The 18636-nt window shown below is 43.8% G+C and overlaps 1 protein-coding gene across 2 annotated transcripts in view; it reads left to right on the top strand.

The window, feature by feature from the left end:
* Positions 1–18636, top strand: part of ENOX1 (ecto-NOX disulfide-thiol exchanger 1) — a 470609-nt gene that overhangs the window by 296202 nt on the left and 155771 nt on the right. For both annotated transcript variants that reach the window (XM_056109825.1, XM_056109824.1), the window contains exons 8-9: positions 2953–3186; positions 14634–14846. In XM_056109825.1, the coding sequence (XP_055965800.1) occupies positions 2953–3186; positions 14634–14846 (447 nt within the window). The remainder of the gene's footprint in view (positions 1–2952; positions 3187–14633; positions 14847–18636) is intronic.

The raw sequence follows: 18636 nt of genomic DNA, 5'->3' as shown, positions 1-18636 counted from the left end.
ATCCCACCAGGACTGTTCCACGGGTACCAAAAAAAAAAAAAACAACTTTGGGAAACTTTCTTATCACACAATTGAAGATTCTGTTGTGAGGTAGCTCTGGGCTTCACTTGCCTTGGGCAAGATAACCTCCCCTGGAGCCTTCTTTCATCAGAAACAAACAAACAAAAAACTTGGAATTAGTTACAATAAGGTAGCCTCACAGGGTTGCTGTGAGGAATAACTCAAAACAATGGATATTATGTGTTGAGCAGAGGGCTTGCAACATAGGAACTGTTTGATGAAGGGTTGTTTTTTAATACCAAAAATGAAAAGACTGACTTGATTCTTGGGGACCCTTCTCTGGAAAGATGGGGTTGAATCAGTCCTCCCCAGGAAACTGTTACCTGATTAAGTGAGCACATTAAGAGTACATCAAGGTGCTTTGGATTTTTTAAATTTTTATTTCTTATGTTTGTTTGTTTGTCTTTGGGCAACTCCAAGTGGTACTCAAAGTACACCTGGCTTGACTCTCGGGATCATTCCTGGCCATGCTCTAGGACTCAGGATGTGTGGTGCTGGGGATCAAACCAAGTTAGGCAAACACCCTCCCCACTGGCTCCAGGGAGGCAGCAGCATCTGTCTCAGGAAGATCTGAGGGAGTAAGTATCTGGGGGGGAGGGTCAGGCAGGAAGCAGGAAGCTCCTCTCCCATGCCTGCACCCACCAGCCTGAGCCCAGCTGGAAGGCCTGTCTAATTTTAGGCCTGCCTTCCCATTTGAAGGCCAAGCTAATTTTAAACTCAGCTTCATCAGGCTCTCTTAAAAGACCTTAATGATGTTTTGGTGAAAAGAGAGGGTGCTTTGAGGAACCAGAAGTGTTTGAAAATGATGCTCTGGGAAAAAGGGCAAACAGCTTGGCCAGTCAGAATAGCTGGCCAGATGCAGTCTGTCCTGCCAGCTCAGCCACTAGGACTGTTTCAGCCCAGTCTGCCAATTTCCTTGGTTCCCATGATCCACAGCCTAGACCCTCTGCTTCAGCACAACTTTGGCTTTTCTGTGATGAAAGGTTTGTACCTCCGGGTACTGTGTCGGCCCAGTGTTAGATAACACAGTTGAAAGGTAGGCATGAGAAGGGCATAATGAGAATCGGATGTGAGACACTCTTATTCAGTGGGTAACTTTTCAAAGATGGAGAGTACCCTCACTGGGAGAAGCCAGCCTCAAAGGGGATTTGCAGCTGAGTTTCAACCCAAAATCTGAGAATAAACTATAAAATATCTAAGAGGAGAGCTTAATCTGCAGGAACTCAGTGCTGCCCCTTATTTTTCAGTGGATTCTTATTTGCAAAGCCCCTGCCCAGGAAAAGTGCTTATTTTGTTTTCTTTTCTGGTGACCCCTGACAGCCGGCCATTCCTTTTAGGATCTGAATTATAGGTTCTTGTTCTGTTTTTTATTTTTTGTTTGTTTTTTTAATCTAAGTTCCCCAAACTGAAGAGCAACCTCAAAGCTAAGTCTTCTTCACTTGAATTTGTGTTGGCTGTCTGTTTGCAGTTCTGTTTCTGTTGATCTCTCAGATTGAGCAGTCTGTGCCTAATCTTTACACGTTGGTCAGCTCACAGTGAAATCCCCCAAAGATTCCTAGGTCTATTTTTCGGTCTAGCTCTGGGCTCTTGCACAGGCTCCTCTGGCCTTCAGAGAGTGCGTGAACAATTGGGAGAAGGAGGCTGCAGGGCCGCAAGGACGGCCGTGGAGAGGCCTCTTGATTGAAGGGAAAATATTCTCCCACATGCCCCAGAGTATAAGTGGAAATAAAACAGCATTGCAAAATTACCTCGTTGATTGTGGCTTTTGCAGCTGCCTACGGAGAATTGAGCAGCAGTGTTTTCTGGGGAATAGAGTCAGAGCCTGTGTGTGAGGTGTCATAGAAATTACCTTGCAGATCTCTTTAAACCCGAGAGCTACTCTTTATTTACTCCCACTACACCTCCTCCTAAAGAGATTTTAAAAGCACTTACCACACACACTGGAGTTGCAGTACCTCAGATAGATAAAATTCAATCCTCTCCCCCACCAAAAAAAGAAGAGTGAGGAGTGTGGAAATGCAGTTTGCTGTTTGTTTCTGAGCTTCCTGGAAACCAGAGGGAAGACGTGTTTACAGTGAGTGCCCTGCCTTTTTTTTTTTTTTGCTAGAAAATTGAACTTTTATTTAAACTAAAAATAATTCTTAAAACTACTTGAGCATCAGAAACACTCTGTATAACACAATCATACAAGGCAAGAAGTATTTCTATGTTAACAAGACCAGATTTAACTTTTAAGATTTTATTCTTCAAATTGTAGAGGATGAAGAGAAAAATAAGATTATTTAGAGAAAATATCTACATATATAGCTAAAGGTAAAAATTTCGTGACAAAAGAGACTTAAGTAAATGCTGGCATCTTAGAAGTTATTCTCAAAGAACTCAGTTTCATTTTGTTGAATCTTAAGAATGTTTTAAGACCATTCTTCATCCTCAATCCGAAGAGCCAAGTAGTATTTCAAATGTCCATATCAGCAATCTTATATTCTAGAACCAGGAGAACACCTACAGACTTACTGAGTGTGACAGTAGAAGAGAGTGGAGTGGCTTTTGTAAAGAAGTTCAGGTACCTCAGTGCAAAAGTTAGTTGGACTGGCTCATTCATGTCTATGGTAACAGCTTCCTCTCCATCAGCATTCTTAGCATCATCCCCTTATAATACAGGAATAAAGATAGGGAGGTGAGTTTCTCCCCCAGTCTACAAAAGAGGCTTATCTTGGCAGCAATTTGGGGAGAAAACAGCAGTTTCCTGCCTCCCTGGAGAGCGGGTGGCCTTTCACCGGGGCAGAGGTGCCTGTGCCTGCAGCCCGCTGGTGCCGCGGTGTCTCCATCACTCCTGGATCTTGTCCCTTAATGGGGGCTCTGGGATGTGAGTGGAGTTTTCATTGGTTACAGGTTACAGGATGCGATTAGGGTCTAGCACCGACAAAAAGGATTCGGGCCGGCTGCACGTGGACTTCGCCCAGGCCCGGGACGACTTCTATGAGTGGGAATGCAAGCAGCGGATGCGCGCCCGGGAGGAGCGGCACCGGCGCAAGCTGGAGGAGGACCGGCTGCGACCACCCTCGCCGCCCGCTATCATGCATTACTCGGAGCACGAGGCCGCTCTGCTGGCAGAGAAGCTCAAAGGTAAGGCACATGGACCCCGGGGGGTGGGGGGGGGGGGGAGGGCAGGGCATGCAAATAGAGCGGGCAGCCCTGGAGATTCCTCTCACACATGCTGGTTGCACCTGAGCTCGGTAGATTGGAAGCTGCAGACACCTTGATGCTGCGTAGGACAGCGTCCAGCCTCTCTTCCAGCGCCCTCCTCGACCTTCCTGAATTGCATTGTCACGCAAACCTCACTGCAAACCTCACGGGAAAAGGGCCAGCATGCACGCTTGCTCCAAAGCAGGCTGCTGCCAGTGGGAGTAGCTGAGACTGGCTCTGCCCTGTGGGTGTGGAGGATTGGCAGGTCCACCCACCCACAGTCCAGGCTTCAGGTCACCTCACTCTCTTCACAAAGGGCTTCCTCCTCACAGTGTAGCAGAAACAGGGTGTGGTCGGGTCCTCAAGGGGAGAACAGAATCCTGGACTGGGAGCCTGCAACTGAACTTTTGCCGCCTCTGTTTTACTCCTGGATTGAAGGGGCGATGGAGAGATGGAGATGTGAACTGCAGAGCTAGCTGGAGTGGGGCGGGTATTGATGTTGAGGAGGCCATGTGTGACATCTGTGTCATTCTTAACCCAAATAGTGTGATAGGGCACGACGTCTGAGCACTTTTCATGCAGAGGATGATCAGTGACTCATAGAGTGAATCCAGGCTGATGTGATAGAACAGGGGCCACATTTAGACGCCAGCTACCCACTCTGCAGGCCAATGCTAACGTGGTTGCCACTAACTCTACAACCGTAGCCAATGTGCTTGTCAGCATAGAACCAACGTGCTAGAGGAAAAATGTGAAGCATATGGATGAAGGTCCAACAAGTCATGCCGGAGAGGACAGAAGGGAAACTTGTTGGTGGAATCACATGATTTCCTTGCCTAGGAGAAGAAAAGGGCATAAAAATATTCCAGTTCAAAACTGGAGCCCATTGGAATGAAGACACAAGGAACCAGAAGAGAATTTGGCATGGAGAGGGAGAGAAAGGCAAGTTGACTGCCATGGCGGAAGTGACTGTGTGAGCTGTGTGGGTAGGAAATAGGGTGGGATGTAGGTGGGGAAGCGGACTGAGGCCTGACGGGGGATCCTGGCCAGCTGCCACCTAGATCTGGATTTCATTCCAGGAGCAACAGAGAAGCCATTAAAGCTCTCTTAGGAGCTCTGGGAAGGGAAGGGGCATATTATAGATTTTAATGTAGCACTGTAGATTATAGATTTTAATGTAGCACTGTAGCACTGTCGCACTGTCATCCCGTTGTTCATAGATTTGCTCGAGCGGTCCCAGTAACGTCTCCATTGTTACTGGGACTTGTTGTTACTGTGTTTGGCAGATCGAATACATCATGGCATATCAAATATATCACGTGCAGGCAAGATACTCTCCGCAGCTTGCTGGGCTCTCCGAGAGGGGCTGAGGAATTGAACTCGGGTTGACCGTGTTGGCTGCGTGCAAGGCAAACGCCCTACCGCTGTGATAAGATGTTAATGTAGAAGTTTTAATTGTCTCTTTAATAAAACACTTAGAAAATGCACATATAGACATCATCTCACTTCCCCATCCAGACTAGAAACTGTAAAGGAGTGGCCAGAATGAGAAAGAGCAAAAATCTCCACGAGGCATGTTAACTCTGGAACAAATATTTCCCTCTTCAAATCCAGTGCATTGTGCAGTATCCTACTCATGTGGTAGACTCAACTGTATTTGGTACTGTCCATGCCTTGAAATGACAAAATGTAGCACCTTAGCTCCGGGACCTGTTGGAGGAATTCCACAAGATGTGGCATCTGTATTTTGTGCTTTCTTAAGAGAGGAGTGCAGAAGTGCCTTTGCCTGTAAGAGACACATGGTGTGGCCTTTCCTGTTAGAGGAGAGCAGATTGGGATGTCAATTTTTGGTAAAGGGATTTGCAAGCCTTGCCATTTCAAAAATATATATTTATATAGATGAGTATGATTTGCAGATTTTAGAAGCTGCACCTTTGCCAAGTACTGTGTGATCCCTTGAGGAGAGAACAGATTGGAAATTTTAATAGATTGCAGTTACAGTAGAACGAACTAGCTGGGGATATATCTTAGGCAACAGTCAGGTAATATCAAGCTTGACACAGAGTCTGAAATATAAACAGCATTTAATTGCTTAGGAAATTGGCTGCCTCAGAGAGGAAATCCACTCTGCTCCTTATAGCGCTGCAAAACCAGCCAGGAAGAGCCAGGGAAACCGTTTCCTGAAGATGAGTTTATTGGTGTGGGGATACAACATGCCGTCAAACCTGAAGGTAGAGAAGACGAGTCAAAAAGGAAATGAAAATACCTAATTGGATTCACATTTTTCTTTTTCTCTCCTGAGAAATTTTGTTCAACTTTATTGCAAACATTTTCCCCCATTTGGCGTCACATCTGTTAATTCATACCACTTCCTATTTGAAAATCGGTTGTACCCAAGAAAATATGTAGGGCCCATGGCTCTGTTATGATCCACAGGACCATCTGTCTCCAGCCCAGTGCTGAAAGAAATTACTCATACAGGAGATGATCAATAAATGAACTCCTTTCTCACTTTCTGAGTTCTTTGGACCTAGGAGCATTTTTGGGCAGTAAATCTGCTAGGCAGGACCAAAGTATAGGGAAGTGATGGGGCCTCAGTCAGTGTCACTATGGCTGCATAAGTATTTGTGGAGTTCTTTAGCAATTTAGCATATTTCTGGCCTCCAGGGGAAAAATAGGGTGCAAGAAGCCCCCTCACAAAGTTTAAGAGGTTCTCTCCAAAAGCAGCTGCAAAACACCCTAGTCTTTTGATTTCATTGATAGGTCTTTGCGCGACATCTTATTATGACATCTTATTATCTCATTCCTACTTTGTACAAACTGGCAGGCTACCGAATGTAACCTGCCCACACGGCAGAGTCTGGCAAACTCCCCGTGGCGTACCCAATATGCCAAAAACCAGTAACAATGATGGATCTCATTCTCCTAAAAAGCCTTGAATATAGCACTTTCTTAAAAATCTCAGGGCTAGGATGAAGGAGACGTTACTGGGGCCTGCTCAAGGCAATCTACGAATAACAGGATGGTCGTGATAGGTCTTTAGAAGCATAAGGGATGATTTTTTTCTGATGAACTAGAATGGAATTAATTATAGCGTTCATCCCACTTCCCACCTTCATGCTGGGGTAGAGTCAGTTGCTCACCCTGGAGAGGCGCAAACCAGGTGGGCGGTGGTGGGGTGAGAGAAGGATGAGGATCTTCAGGGACCAGGTAACCTCATTCACTGGTCCCTGGGCCTTCTGAAGGCAGAGAAAACATTGAGTTATAATTGCATGGCTCCCCTAGGTAGGTTACGCTGATATAAATTCTAAAAAAGAAAATTAGCGGGGCGCCCTGCTAAGTAGGCATTGTTCGGAGACAATTCAGTTAATGAAGACTGACAGGAAAGTAGCTTCTCACAGACCCCAAGTTTAAAGCAGGGCTTTGAGAAAGTGAGATGCTCAATACCACCATAATTACACTTTATTGGAAACAGTAGCACCAGGCTGATGAGCTAATGAATTTCAGTGTGTCTTAACACAGACCATCCACCCTGGGAGGAACCCAGTGTTTGGACTGTGGAAGGAGGAGATTAATTAGGCAGTGAGGAGAGATTGTATCCTAATGCACTGGGAATTTCTCCTCCTGAGAGCATTTTTAAGTTGTTTGTGTACTCTGCCCCCCTCCTCGACACATACACACTTTGGAAAGATCACATAATATACATTATGTGGTGAAGTGAAGAGATTCTGTCGGCTTCAGGTTAGGTTTTAACAAAGCTTTGCAAGTCCTTGGAATTCTCTGATGTTGTCAAGAATTTCCCCCTCTCCTGGGGCATCATCCATAATTCCCAGAGGACCATAGGACCGGCTTCTGGTTTGCATACAGAATAGTCCAAGGTCAGCCAGCCAGAGGGAGGGAGAGGCGAAGGAGGGGGGGCAGCACTCTGCTGAGATGCTTGTCAATATTTATGGTTCCAAGAAAGTAAAAAATCAATAATGCTATGAGCCAAGTGGAAGTTCCATTAGCTGAAAGCCAGACTTCCTTCTTTGGGCAAGGGAAGTACAAAGTCCGGAGCCTGTTTGAGAATCACTTTTTCTCCTGCATAACTGTTAGTGACCTTGACAGAGGCAAGATAGGCCATTTCATTTAGAAGCATTTTGTTTCACTCCAGGCAGAAATAGTGCATTTTTGTATTGTCTCCCAATCCCTTAGTTTTCTCTTTTTAAAGTTAGAAAATAGTTGTATGTGTGTATAGGAGAGAGAGAGAGAGAGAGAGAGAGAGAGAGAGAGAGAGAGAGAGAGAGAGAGAGAGAAGGAGAGAGGGAGGGGAAAAGAGAGAGAATGTGTGTCTGTGTCTGTGTGTCTGTCTGTCTTCAGGAAAGAGGAGAGCTATTTGCATAGTGTTTTGCATAGCATTTCCAAATCTATGATTTGGAAGGCAGTAAGATTGCACCGGGCAGTAGCACAGCGGGTAGGGCATTTGCCTTGCATGTGGCTGACAGCCAACTGGAGTTCAATAGTTCGATTCCTCCGCCCCTCTTGGAGAGCCTACCAAGAGTAATTCACCCCCAGGGCAAAGCCTGGCAAGCTACCCATGACTTGCCAAACACAGTAGCAAGTCTCACAATGTTACTGGGCCCGCTAGAGCAAATTGATGAACAACGGGAGGACAGTGACAATGACAGTGAAGATAGCACCTTTTGTTGGTTAAATGAGGAGTTAAACATAAAAACTCCTTTCAGAATGTTCAGTGTTTCTGGAAACATCTTGAAACAGAGTTGACAGAAGGAATGGTTAGGCCACCCCTATTCAGCTTGGATCAGTAGGAGATATACATTATCAGCTCTTTGTAAGTGTCACTGAGGCCAAGTCAGTGGAATTATAACATGCACATAATTCTTTGTGTGTGTGTGTGTGTGTCTGTGTGTCTGTGTCTGTGTGTCTGTGTGTGTATATCCTCATTTCTTTGCAAGAAAAGTATTTAGAATAGCCACTCCCCCCATGGTATTTTCAATCTCAGAAGGAACATTTCTCATCATAATCTATGAAATTGAAAGTAGACAAGAATTCAAACATGGAATCTTTATAAACCCAGCATCCTACCTGGTTTCATCTCCATGATCATGACCTGGCTGTCATCACACCTGTTTTTCCTGAAAGTCACCACTAGGTTCCTTTACAGACAAAAGGGTGGCAAAAAAACTATAGCAAATCCCGACTCAATAGAATTGCCAATTGGTTTTTGCAAGCTGGGACTTGAAGCAAAATAAAATATAACAAACCCAATTTTACCATAGGCTAATTGATATAAACAAGATTTGATTTCCTAGGGCACATTTCTCATCACAAAAGCATCACTCAAGTTTCTAAATAATTATCCCCAAACACTTCAATTACTAAAGAGTAATTTCTATTCTGTTCTTTACCACTCACTCTTTCCAGTTTCGGGGCACCGAGACTAGAGTTTATGCCTGCATATCAGGGCAGAAGGCCACTCTGGACAAGATGCTTCTCCCACACAGACACCCCCACACTCACTCAGACTCAGAATCTGAGATGTGTGCATCTGTGAACCTCACCCATACATGTTTGGGATATAGGAGGAAGCCAGGGGACCCTGAGAAACACATACAGACATGAGGAGAACCTGAAGACTCCACACTGACAGTGGTCCCTGCCAGGAATTGATAATGTTGTATTGAAGAATCTTTGAACAAAAGAATCTGCTGTTCTTACCAGTTTGATTTCATTTTCCCTTCGTTATCTCCACATCAGCTTGGTTCAAGTTCATCAAATGCCTCCTGCTCATTCCTGGGCATAGAGCCACACCTGGGGGTTCACACCCATCTCTGAAAAGCTTGCACTTTAGTCATTAAAGAATGCTCTGGCCATGGAACCATGACTGTCTTACAAATATGAAATGAACACATGCCAATAATCTTAACTCAAATCCTCAACTAACAAGAGGACCAGGAAGATAATTAAAAACTCATTTAAAAGGAAAAAATATTTACTGCGCAAAGATTTCTGTTTTTTTACTCAACAGAAATTAATTTGCATTGTGACAGGGAATTTTTTGCATTGTTTTCCATTTTGCACATTTTATTTTCTTTCTCTATAGAGTAGTAAAAAAGACATAGACTCACACTCTGATCAAATCAGCCAAATCCACGGGGGGTTGAAAATAGCCCCTTAGTCCGTGCTGAGCATCTTATTAGAAGGATCTGCAGTAAGCTCTCTGCCTGCTTTCACGCCTTTCACATTTTCCCCCACATCTCTACAAAGGTGACTGATGGCTAAGGCGCAATTCTGCAACTGAAGGTGGGAAGGTTGAAGTCAGAGATACACATTGCTTAAGAGAATTAAATCAGATCCTTGCAGTATTCTCCATGATCTCGGCTGCTACTTTCCATTTCAGAGTTTCATTATCTCTTCACTTAGATGAGCTCCTCTCATCGCTTTCCCTGGTCTTTACTAAATGCTTTCTGGCCCTGCTTCTCAAGCTTTCATGCGCGTGTGAATTGCCTAGTGTGGGATGTCAGTTCCATGTCAGGAGGCCAGTGTGAGGGTAAGTGTACATGCCCAGCGTGCTCCCAAAGCCACACTCCTGCTTGGCATCTTTGAATAGAAAAGACTGGTCCCAAATGCCTCTTCTTCCAATAAGCATGGGAGAGGGGGGAAGAGGGAAGGAGCTTAACAACATCTGAATTCAGCAGAAGCGGAATCACTGGGCATGGATTCGGGTGGTGACATTGGGATAGCACAGTCAGTTTTGTAATAGCATTTATTCCCCAGAAAGCTAAGTTCTCACCTTCCCTGAATTGAAAGCAATGGTTTCCAGAGAATTTTGGAGTCACTTGAATTATTGTCGTGGGGGACTGCTTCCTTGTCATTATCTGACATCAGTCTGAAGTTGCATAGTCAAGGGTGATGGCCTTAGAGGTCCGATGGAGAACAGGACTAGCCAGCTGAAGTGGCAGGAAAGCATTTCTCTCAAGTAGGCAGAATGGATGTGCTCTTGATCATGAAATTAAAATTCTTCATATCAACTGATGGTTCCCAGCTGTTGAGCGTTAATTTTGAGTGTTAGATTTTGTAGCTTTCCTCTACTGAGCTGGAAAATATTTCAGACAATGTATGCAATACAGGTCAGCTCCAAAGGGGAAAATGGAGACTAACCCAGGGCCCTGAAAATATGTTTGGAAGTTTTATTCTCAACCCTTCAAACCTGGAGACAAAGCCATAAACCAACGGTGGTTAACTGTCCACAGAGAGACTGGCAAAGAAGATGTGGGAGTTGTATAAAGAGCATAGGGACAACCAATCTATCTTAGGGTGGCAGAAAAGCTTCCTCTGGTAGGGGCCTTGAAGCTGAACCTGGAGGGATACTTACAGGGAAGGGGACGGGCCAGGTGTAGGGGGGTGCCTCTGGATGGAATTGTTGAGGAATATGACAAAGCCATACAGGCTGTTTGGGTAGAGACAGGGCGGGGGGGGGGGAGTAAAATCAAGGCGATCCCCAAAGCACACATTTGTGATACGTATAAGGAACTGTAGAGATTTTTAATGAGCAAATGATCCATCTTCATTCCAGCACAGAAGATTTGTGGGATAAGCACACATGTACATTCTAGTGTCTAAGCTGTATCCATGCTCAGAGTTAAACCTTCGCATATTCCTGGAGAGTATTTGGAATTTTCATAAGTGCGTCTTTGATGTGATTTTTATGAGCAGTGCTAATTTCTTTCCATGTGAATAGCTTTAATAATGTTGCACTCTAAATCCTGTTTAAATTAGTTTATATTGTTTTCTGTTTTTACTTCGTGATTTGTCCACTGAATACAAAATTGAATATACAGTTGAGTGTTGAAATGAACGTTGAAAATGGAAATTGCAACGTGTTCCTTCTTCCATTCAGAGAAGACTTACTGGCTTTGCTTAATATAAAGTCATTTCTTATTTGGTAGCAGATATTGACTAGACTTAACAATCATGGTGGAACTATTTTTCACATTTAACTTGAATGTCAGTAGATCAATTATTCATTAACCTGTTAGTTTCAAAATTTTCATAATTGAGAATAAAATTGAGAGCTTGTAAAACTATATGCGTTTTTTTACCCAACAGAATTCTATCTAGTATGACTTATTAAAAAATTGATAGAAATCTCTCTTACCAATATACTTTTTCAATTGAGTGTTTTAGTTACTTTTTCTGGAAAAAAAATGTCAGTGAGCTATGTCGACTGGTGGGCTTATATGAGTGAAATATAATAAAATATGGCTTTTAAGAATCAGAGAGATAGTACAAGTGGGTAAGGCTGTTTAATCTCTGGAATCCCATATGGTCGCCCCTAAGTCAGCTGGGAGTAATCCCTGAGCATTGCTGGATGTGGCCCAAAAACCAAATAACAAATCTGGTCTTTAAATCTCTTTGAGCAAATACTTGCTCTTTAAATTAAGAGTGTTCTCCTGATATTTATAAAGGAATGGCCACAAGCAAAATAACACCAGAGATACCAGAAAAAGAATGACGCTGCAATTATTGCTGTCTCTCCTCATACTCTCATAACTAAAATATTGAAGATTTTTCTTGCTCTGTTTTACTTAGAGGTGGGAGATGCAACAAAGTGGGGAATGGTTATGAATTCAGTTCATTGTTGTTTTATTTTAATAGTTAAAAAAAAAGATTTCTTCTGTTAAGTTTATCACTACCCTCTTTTTTCAACAGTCCATGCTGCTAACATATATTGGCAGGAAGAGGTAGAGAGTTCGAAGGAGGCCAAATTTATTCTGCCAGCAATGGTCATTGCAGCGGGACTCTCATGCACACAATGCTAAGTGACAGGCTGCTTGTACTTTGGCTTATGTGATGGTTTTTATCTTGCATTAGCCACTCCGTCCCTCAAAGTGAGTTAAGCCACCACCATCGCTGGAGTCCACTGAGAGCTGACCTAAGACTAAAATTCCACAGTGAACCAAATTCATGGAGCAGCCTTGTTTCTTAGTAGCATGCATGGCCCATCCATAGGTGGAGATTTGTAGGGAATCTTGGGCCTTTCCCCTGTGGGTGCCCTATGGACATTTTTCAGACCAGTTATTTTGCTGGTGCAAGTGTGAGGGCGAGTTAAAGCAGATTGAATCCCTGAAATTGGATGGGGTGGGGGTACTATGAAAGGAATTTGGAGAAGGGGGGACTGAGTTGGAATAGAGCCTGCATGCTGGCTGCTCTCAGTCATGGAAGCAGGTCTGGGTTAAGCCAGTTCTGCTGCTTGTCGTGAGCACACAAGTACCCAGTAAGTAACAGCTGAACAGGGAAGTTGTATCCTGACCTGAAAGGGAGGAAAGTTACTGTTAGAAGACCGGTTTTACCTATGAAAACATTTGAATGTATTTGAGCAAAAGTTTCCTGGAATCACAGCCATATTCAAGGAAGCAGGCAGGAAGGAGCTCCAATGAGCCTTGAGCTCCAAGCGGTATTTGGAGGCAGAGTGGAGCTGGAACAAGGAGGTTATGCTGGGTCAGAAGCGGGGTTGGTTTTCACATGGTCACTGCCCTTTTGGAATGGCAGATTCCTAACTAGTTCTTACCTAATTCCCTTAAAATTGCATTTTCAGGGGCCAGGAGATAGTATAGTGGTTGGAGCACATGGCATGTACCTTACCTGGATTCTAGTTCTTGTATCACTGGGTGTGTCATTGGAGGCCCCCATCATGGCCAGAGTAGCCGAGGTAATCCTCAGCACCACAGGACTTGGGTAGGATTCCATCTTTTGTTGAACTATGAAGTTGGTTGCTTGAGAATCACTGGTGGGCTCCTGTACCTTCTGAGTAGCATTTGGGAGGCCCTTCTCACCCCACCCCCTCAAAAAAAAGGAAAGACTCTATTTTGAAGTAGTGGAAATTATCATTGTAATTATCAAGTTGGGAATACGGGCTCAGCATACGCCAGTACATTTGAGGCCAGTGTCTTATTTATAACAGTGCTAATGGTATTTCTACAGCACTCTGAGACATTTGCAAAGCACTCTTACAAATGAAGTTGTCTGATTTTAAAATACCAACAGAAATGGTTGGTAAAACGCATCTGGTAAATAAGATAAAACTCCTTTACCAATTATGAATACCCTCTGTTCATCTTAAGAGTGTGAGTGTGAGTGTGTGTGTGTGTGTGTGTGTGTGTGTGTGTGTGTGTAAAAGCAGTGCATAAGTATGACTATGGTTTTCCTCCATGGAGAGGGCATGGGAATTACTCAGTATTTGTCAAGGAAATGTTCAAGCATTCTAATGTCTACTCTGATTTTACTTCTTAATTTTAGAATTCAGACACTGCCTTGTTTATTTGAACCATGGAGTGTATTTTTCTTAAATCATATTTCCCAGGGCTGGAAAAAATACAGGTAAAAAACATGCCCCCTAAAGTTTGTCTGAAAAATATGCAATGAGCCTTCAGCAACAGGATCGATCAATGTTGTAACAACTGACATACAACTTCCAGTTCTAATTAACTTAATTATCTGCAAACTAGCTTTTCTTCCACCTTTAAGCCATACAGCAGAGCTCTGTTCCAAGAACTATTTCCTTTACAGGCAAGTTTCTTTCTTTATTTGAAAATAAACTTTATCGCTGATTTACAGGCAGAACCTCATTCCTATCCCCACCACACACACACACACACACACACACACACACACACACACACACACAGCTTAGAGCAGGTTCTCTTGGGTTTCTAACAACATTCCAAAGCAAACACAGGCAGCCCCCTGCAAAAAGGTCCTCTTCTGTGGAAAACAAAGAAATAGTATGGTAGTTTTAGCCTAATCAAATAGGTTCTATTACACCTAAAGCAAAATTAGATATGAACTAATTCTGGAATGCGGAACAAAAGTTGACTTATTCCTACGAACCTGTTTTGGTAGAAATTTTCTACCTTATGCCCAGTTTTAAGTAATTTAGTCCAATGTCCACATTTCTACTTGAATCCAGCTGATTCTGAGATAGATCATTAGTATTACAGCTAATATTTCTGATGGACACATCAAGAAGTGAGATGGAAGCCAGACAGGCTGCTAACAAATTTTTCAAGCTACTCTTAAGAAAGATAAATCCATGTTTGTTGAAAGAATGATATGGTACTATGAAGAAGAAGATTCAGAACAGAGCTTCTCAAACTGAGTTGATCGATCAGATGCACTTCACTTTGGTTTTGTGATGGTTCTGTGCGGCCACAGAGTCAGATGAGAAAAACAGAAATCACCCATGCTAGAGTAGTTCCTCCAGAAAATCTCATTCGTCATCTTCTGAAAATGTGTGCATGATAGACCATGCTCTCTTTTGAAGGGGATCCAAAGGCAAGGGCATATTCTCCCTTCAACATGATTGAATCTCATCTCTCCACTTCCAGACGATAGCAAGTTCTCAGAGGCTATCACAGTGCTGCTTTCCTGGATTGAACGAGGGGAAGTGAACCGGCGTTCAGCCAACCAGTTCTATTCCATGGTCCAGTCGGCTAACAGCCATGTCCGCCGGCTCATGAATGAAAAGGCCACCCATGAGCAAGAGATGGAGGAAGCCAAGGAGAACTTTAAAAATGCCTTAACTGGAATCCTCACACAATGTAAGTAAACTTTGGGGGTCATCTGGTTTGGTTGTGATTCTTGCCTTTTCTTTTGGTCTTCATTTTATTTTATTTTTTATTTTCATGTGGGGGTAAGTAGTTCAATAATTTCCCACTCTTGCTCCATATTGAATGGCACGCCTCATACCCTATTTCATGTTCTGTGGCAACTTGGAGGAACACGGACCCTGCCCCGAGAGCTTGCTTCTCCAGGTGAGCGACATTTCTGTAGCTTTTCCTCAGCACACCCAGTCCCCCGGCCGCCAGGGCAGGGCCGCCAGCCATACTTTACTCATGGGCTGTCCACACAAGCCCATACACCCTCCCTGTGTGGGCAGTAGGAAGCAGACCCCGAACCCATTGTCCTTGGGCTCTGCTTTAGGAAGAAGGTATGGTCAGAAAAACTCCTCCTCAGGATCCTTATTGGAGGTGAGCTTTGGCTGTCTACATGGGCAACTCAAGAGCAGAGTGTGTTTCTGCTTTCTTAGTCCGTCCTTTCTTGCTTTGGAAAACAAATTGCCTCAACTGCTTAATGCTGGTGATTTTTCACGTCCAGATCTTAAATTGGTGAAGGGGCATAAATAGGCCTATCTCATAGAATAGGGTAATAACTGCCCAGGGCTCTCTTATCAAAAGGGGTCTATATGTATATCTGATGGGCACTCTTTCTGTGTAAGGTCATTAAAGGGACTGCAACACAGTGCACTGACCCTGCTGCAGGTGTCCTCTGCTTGGCCAAAGCCACCAAATGACATTGTGACAATGCCCTGCTCTCTCTTCTGCCAGGTGCCAGGTTTCACATAGGATAACAGTGTGTACGATTTACAAGTTATTTCTGACAGTAAGGATTATTTTCACTGATGTAGTGGGCAGGAGCAATAGCACAGCGGTAGGGTGTTTGCCTTGCACGCAGCCAGCCTGGCCGAGCCAGGCTCAATTCCTCCGCCCCTCTCAGAGAGCCTGGCAAGCTACTGAGAGTATTCAATATGCCAAATACAGCAACAAGAAGTCTCACAATGGCGATGTTACTGGGCCCACTCAAACAAATCGATGAACAACGGGAGGACAGTGTGTGTGTTGATGTAGTGGGCACAAATGTCTGTCACCTTTCTTCAGTATAAATCCAAGGGACAATGCATCTTTTAGGATGGGATGAGATAGGCATTATAAATCAAATTCTTGGTCCGTTGGTATTATGGGTTATGGCACTTACCTTACATGTAGCCCAACCCAGTTTGATCACAAAACATGGTCCTCTGAGCACTATCAGGAGTAACTAGCCCCTGAACATCTATGGGTGTCGCCCCAAGACCCCGTTTTTTAAGATAAAAAAACCTTTTAAAATTGTTTCAAGCCAAATTTATAATCTTATTTTTTAAGAAAATGTTTTTGTTTAGGCACCATATTTTACAACTGTTTCCATATTCAATGTTTAGGCAGGATTTCAATATCAATTCCACCACCAGTATCAACCTCTCATCACCAATTCCACAGGATGCAGCCCCCAACTCCACTCCCATCCCAGCGCCTTCCTTTTTAACAGGCACATTTTTAAGATCAATTGTAGTTTGACTCTCATGCTACTGTACTAATGCCTTTGTAGTTTAGATGTATATGTATAACACACCTCTACACCACCAATGTGCCCATGGGAAAGTATTTTATATGACATTATCATCATAAGACCATTTTTGTAACAGTGTGGTCTCTTAACATTAAAAACTTCCCTGAGGGTTAGAGGTCAAGGCACCTGGTTTAAATCCCTAGCACCACATATGGATCAGCATTAGCACCACCAGGGGATATTACTGTAGAGCAATAGCACAGCTGTAGGGCGTTTGCCTTGCACGCAGCCAACATGGCTGACCCGAGTTCGATTCCTCCGCCCCTCTCAGAGAGCCTGGCGAGCTACTGAGAGTATCTCGCCCGCACGGCAGAGCCTGGCAAGCTCCCCGTGACGTATTCGATATGCCAAACACAGTCACAACAAAGTCTCCAATGGAGACGTTACTGGGCCTGCTCAAGCAAATCAATGATCAACGAGAGGGCCTTTACTTTTTACCAAGATGGAAATATCCCCAGAGCACTCACTTCTGGGTGTAGCTCAACTTTGTGCCACACACACACACAAAAAGTTCCCAGCATAAACTTTGATAAGTCACCAGACATTCCTTGTGAGACAACCCCAGAGCACATTTATCAGAAAGAAAACAGGGAAAGAGAGCTTCTGTTCCTCTGATGACCATCATGGGAGAGTCTTGAGGATTGGCTCTCACATCAGCAGTTCTCAAGTGGGCTTAGTGTAAGGGTAGGAAAAATAAAATAAAATAAATATGACTCCTTTTAAAGGAAAGAAAGCAAAGCATGGATTAATGGGTAGAAAAAAGTATACAACAGATTAGTAGTAGAAAGAGGAGAGAATTCTTAACAGTAAAACTTATGAAAATTATAAGAAAAAACCCAACACTTGGATAGTAGAATGGTTACTGATTGCCTTAGGCACATCAGAAATGTCCCATGAATTATCCATCTTACATTTTAGAGTCCCATATGACACAGGAGCCCCAATTCTTAGCTCTAAACATGAGGATAGACCATGCTCTCTTTTGAAGGGGACCCAAAGGAAGTCAGCCATGCATTAGATCAGAGGGGGACTTTGATTTTCTTTGGCAGTCTCTAGTAAAAGAAGCACCTGTTAAAAGGAGCCCCAGGGGCTGGAGTGATAGCACAGTGGGTAGGGGGGTAGCAGCTGACGTGAGTTTGATTCCCAGCAACCCATATAGCACCACCAGGGTTAATTTCTGAGTGCAGTGCTATGAGTGACCCCTGTGCATCGCTGAGTGTGATCCAAGAAGCAAAATAAAATAAAATAAATAAAAGAGCCCCAGAGAGGCTGGATAGTTTGGTGAGTAGGGCACTTGCCTGTTGACCCAATTCAATCCCTGGCATCCCTATGACTCCCTGAGTACTGTCAGGAGTAATTCCTGAGTGTAGAGCTCAGAGTAATCCCTGATCATCACTGGGCGTGGCCTCCAAAACAAAACAAAACCAAAGGGGCCCCAGATGAGGCGACTGAAGAAATCTTGAGTGCCTGACTTCATAAACTATATGCTAGCCTAGATTTGAAACCACTAAAGAGACAGCAAGAGAAGAGCTGAAGATACAAACGTCGGTGTGTTGTTACTAATAGAAGCAGCACTGGAACATGCAGGAGTTGGAGCGCATTTGCCTAAAGGGATTTCTGATACTTGACCTTAGTGTTGAGCTTCTCAGACACAGGTAGCATCTTGAACCATGGGCTCCTTCCTCTGCAACTGGGACCTAGACACAGGCACCCAGAAGTACAGACAAAAAGGATGGCAGAAAGGCTGGTTTTCTCCCTCCCTGAGTATATAATGAAGGGCTAGGACCAGGCAGGAATTTTCATTTTCATTTTCCAAATGAAATTTATTGTGAATTACATAGAGCAGAATTTTCAATTGAGAAGGATTGTTGTTTCCTTCCTTCCTTCCTTCCTTTCTTCCTTCCTTCCTTCCTTCCTTCCTCTGTCTCTCTTCATTCATTTTTTCTTCCTTTTTTTTCTTCTTTTCTTTCTTCTCTCACTCCTCCTCCTCCTGCTCAACTCAGACCTCACACATTCCAGACATCCAGACATACACTGAACCATACCCCAGGTCCTGAATTCTTTTTTTTAATTTTAATTTTGTTTAGGGCTGGAGCGATAGCACAGTAGTAAGGCATTTGCCTTGTGCGCAGCCAGCCCAACCGAGCCGGGTTTGATTCCTTTGCC

The sequence above is a fragment of the Sorex fumeus genome, unplaced genomic scaffold (assembly GCF_029834395.1).
Source record: "Sorex fumeus unplaced genomic scaffold, SorFum_2.1 ptg000008l, whole genome shotgun sequence".
In the NCBI taxonomy this organism is placed as follows: Eukaryota; Metazoa; Chordata; class Mammalia; order Eulipotyphla; family Soricidae; genus Sorex; species Sorex fumeus.
Note: the sequence above shows the minus strand (reverse complement) of the source record. Positions and strands in the feature narration are given on the sequence as shown.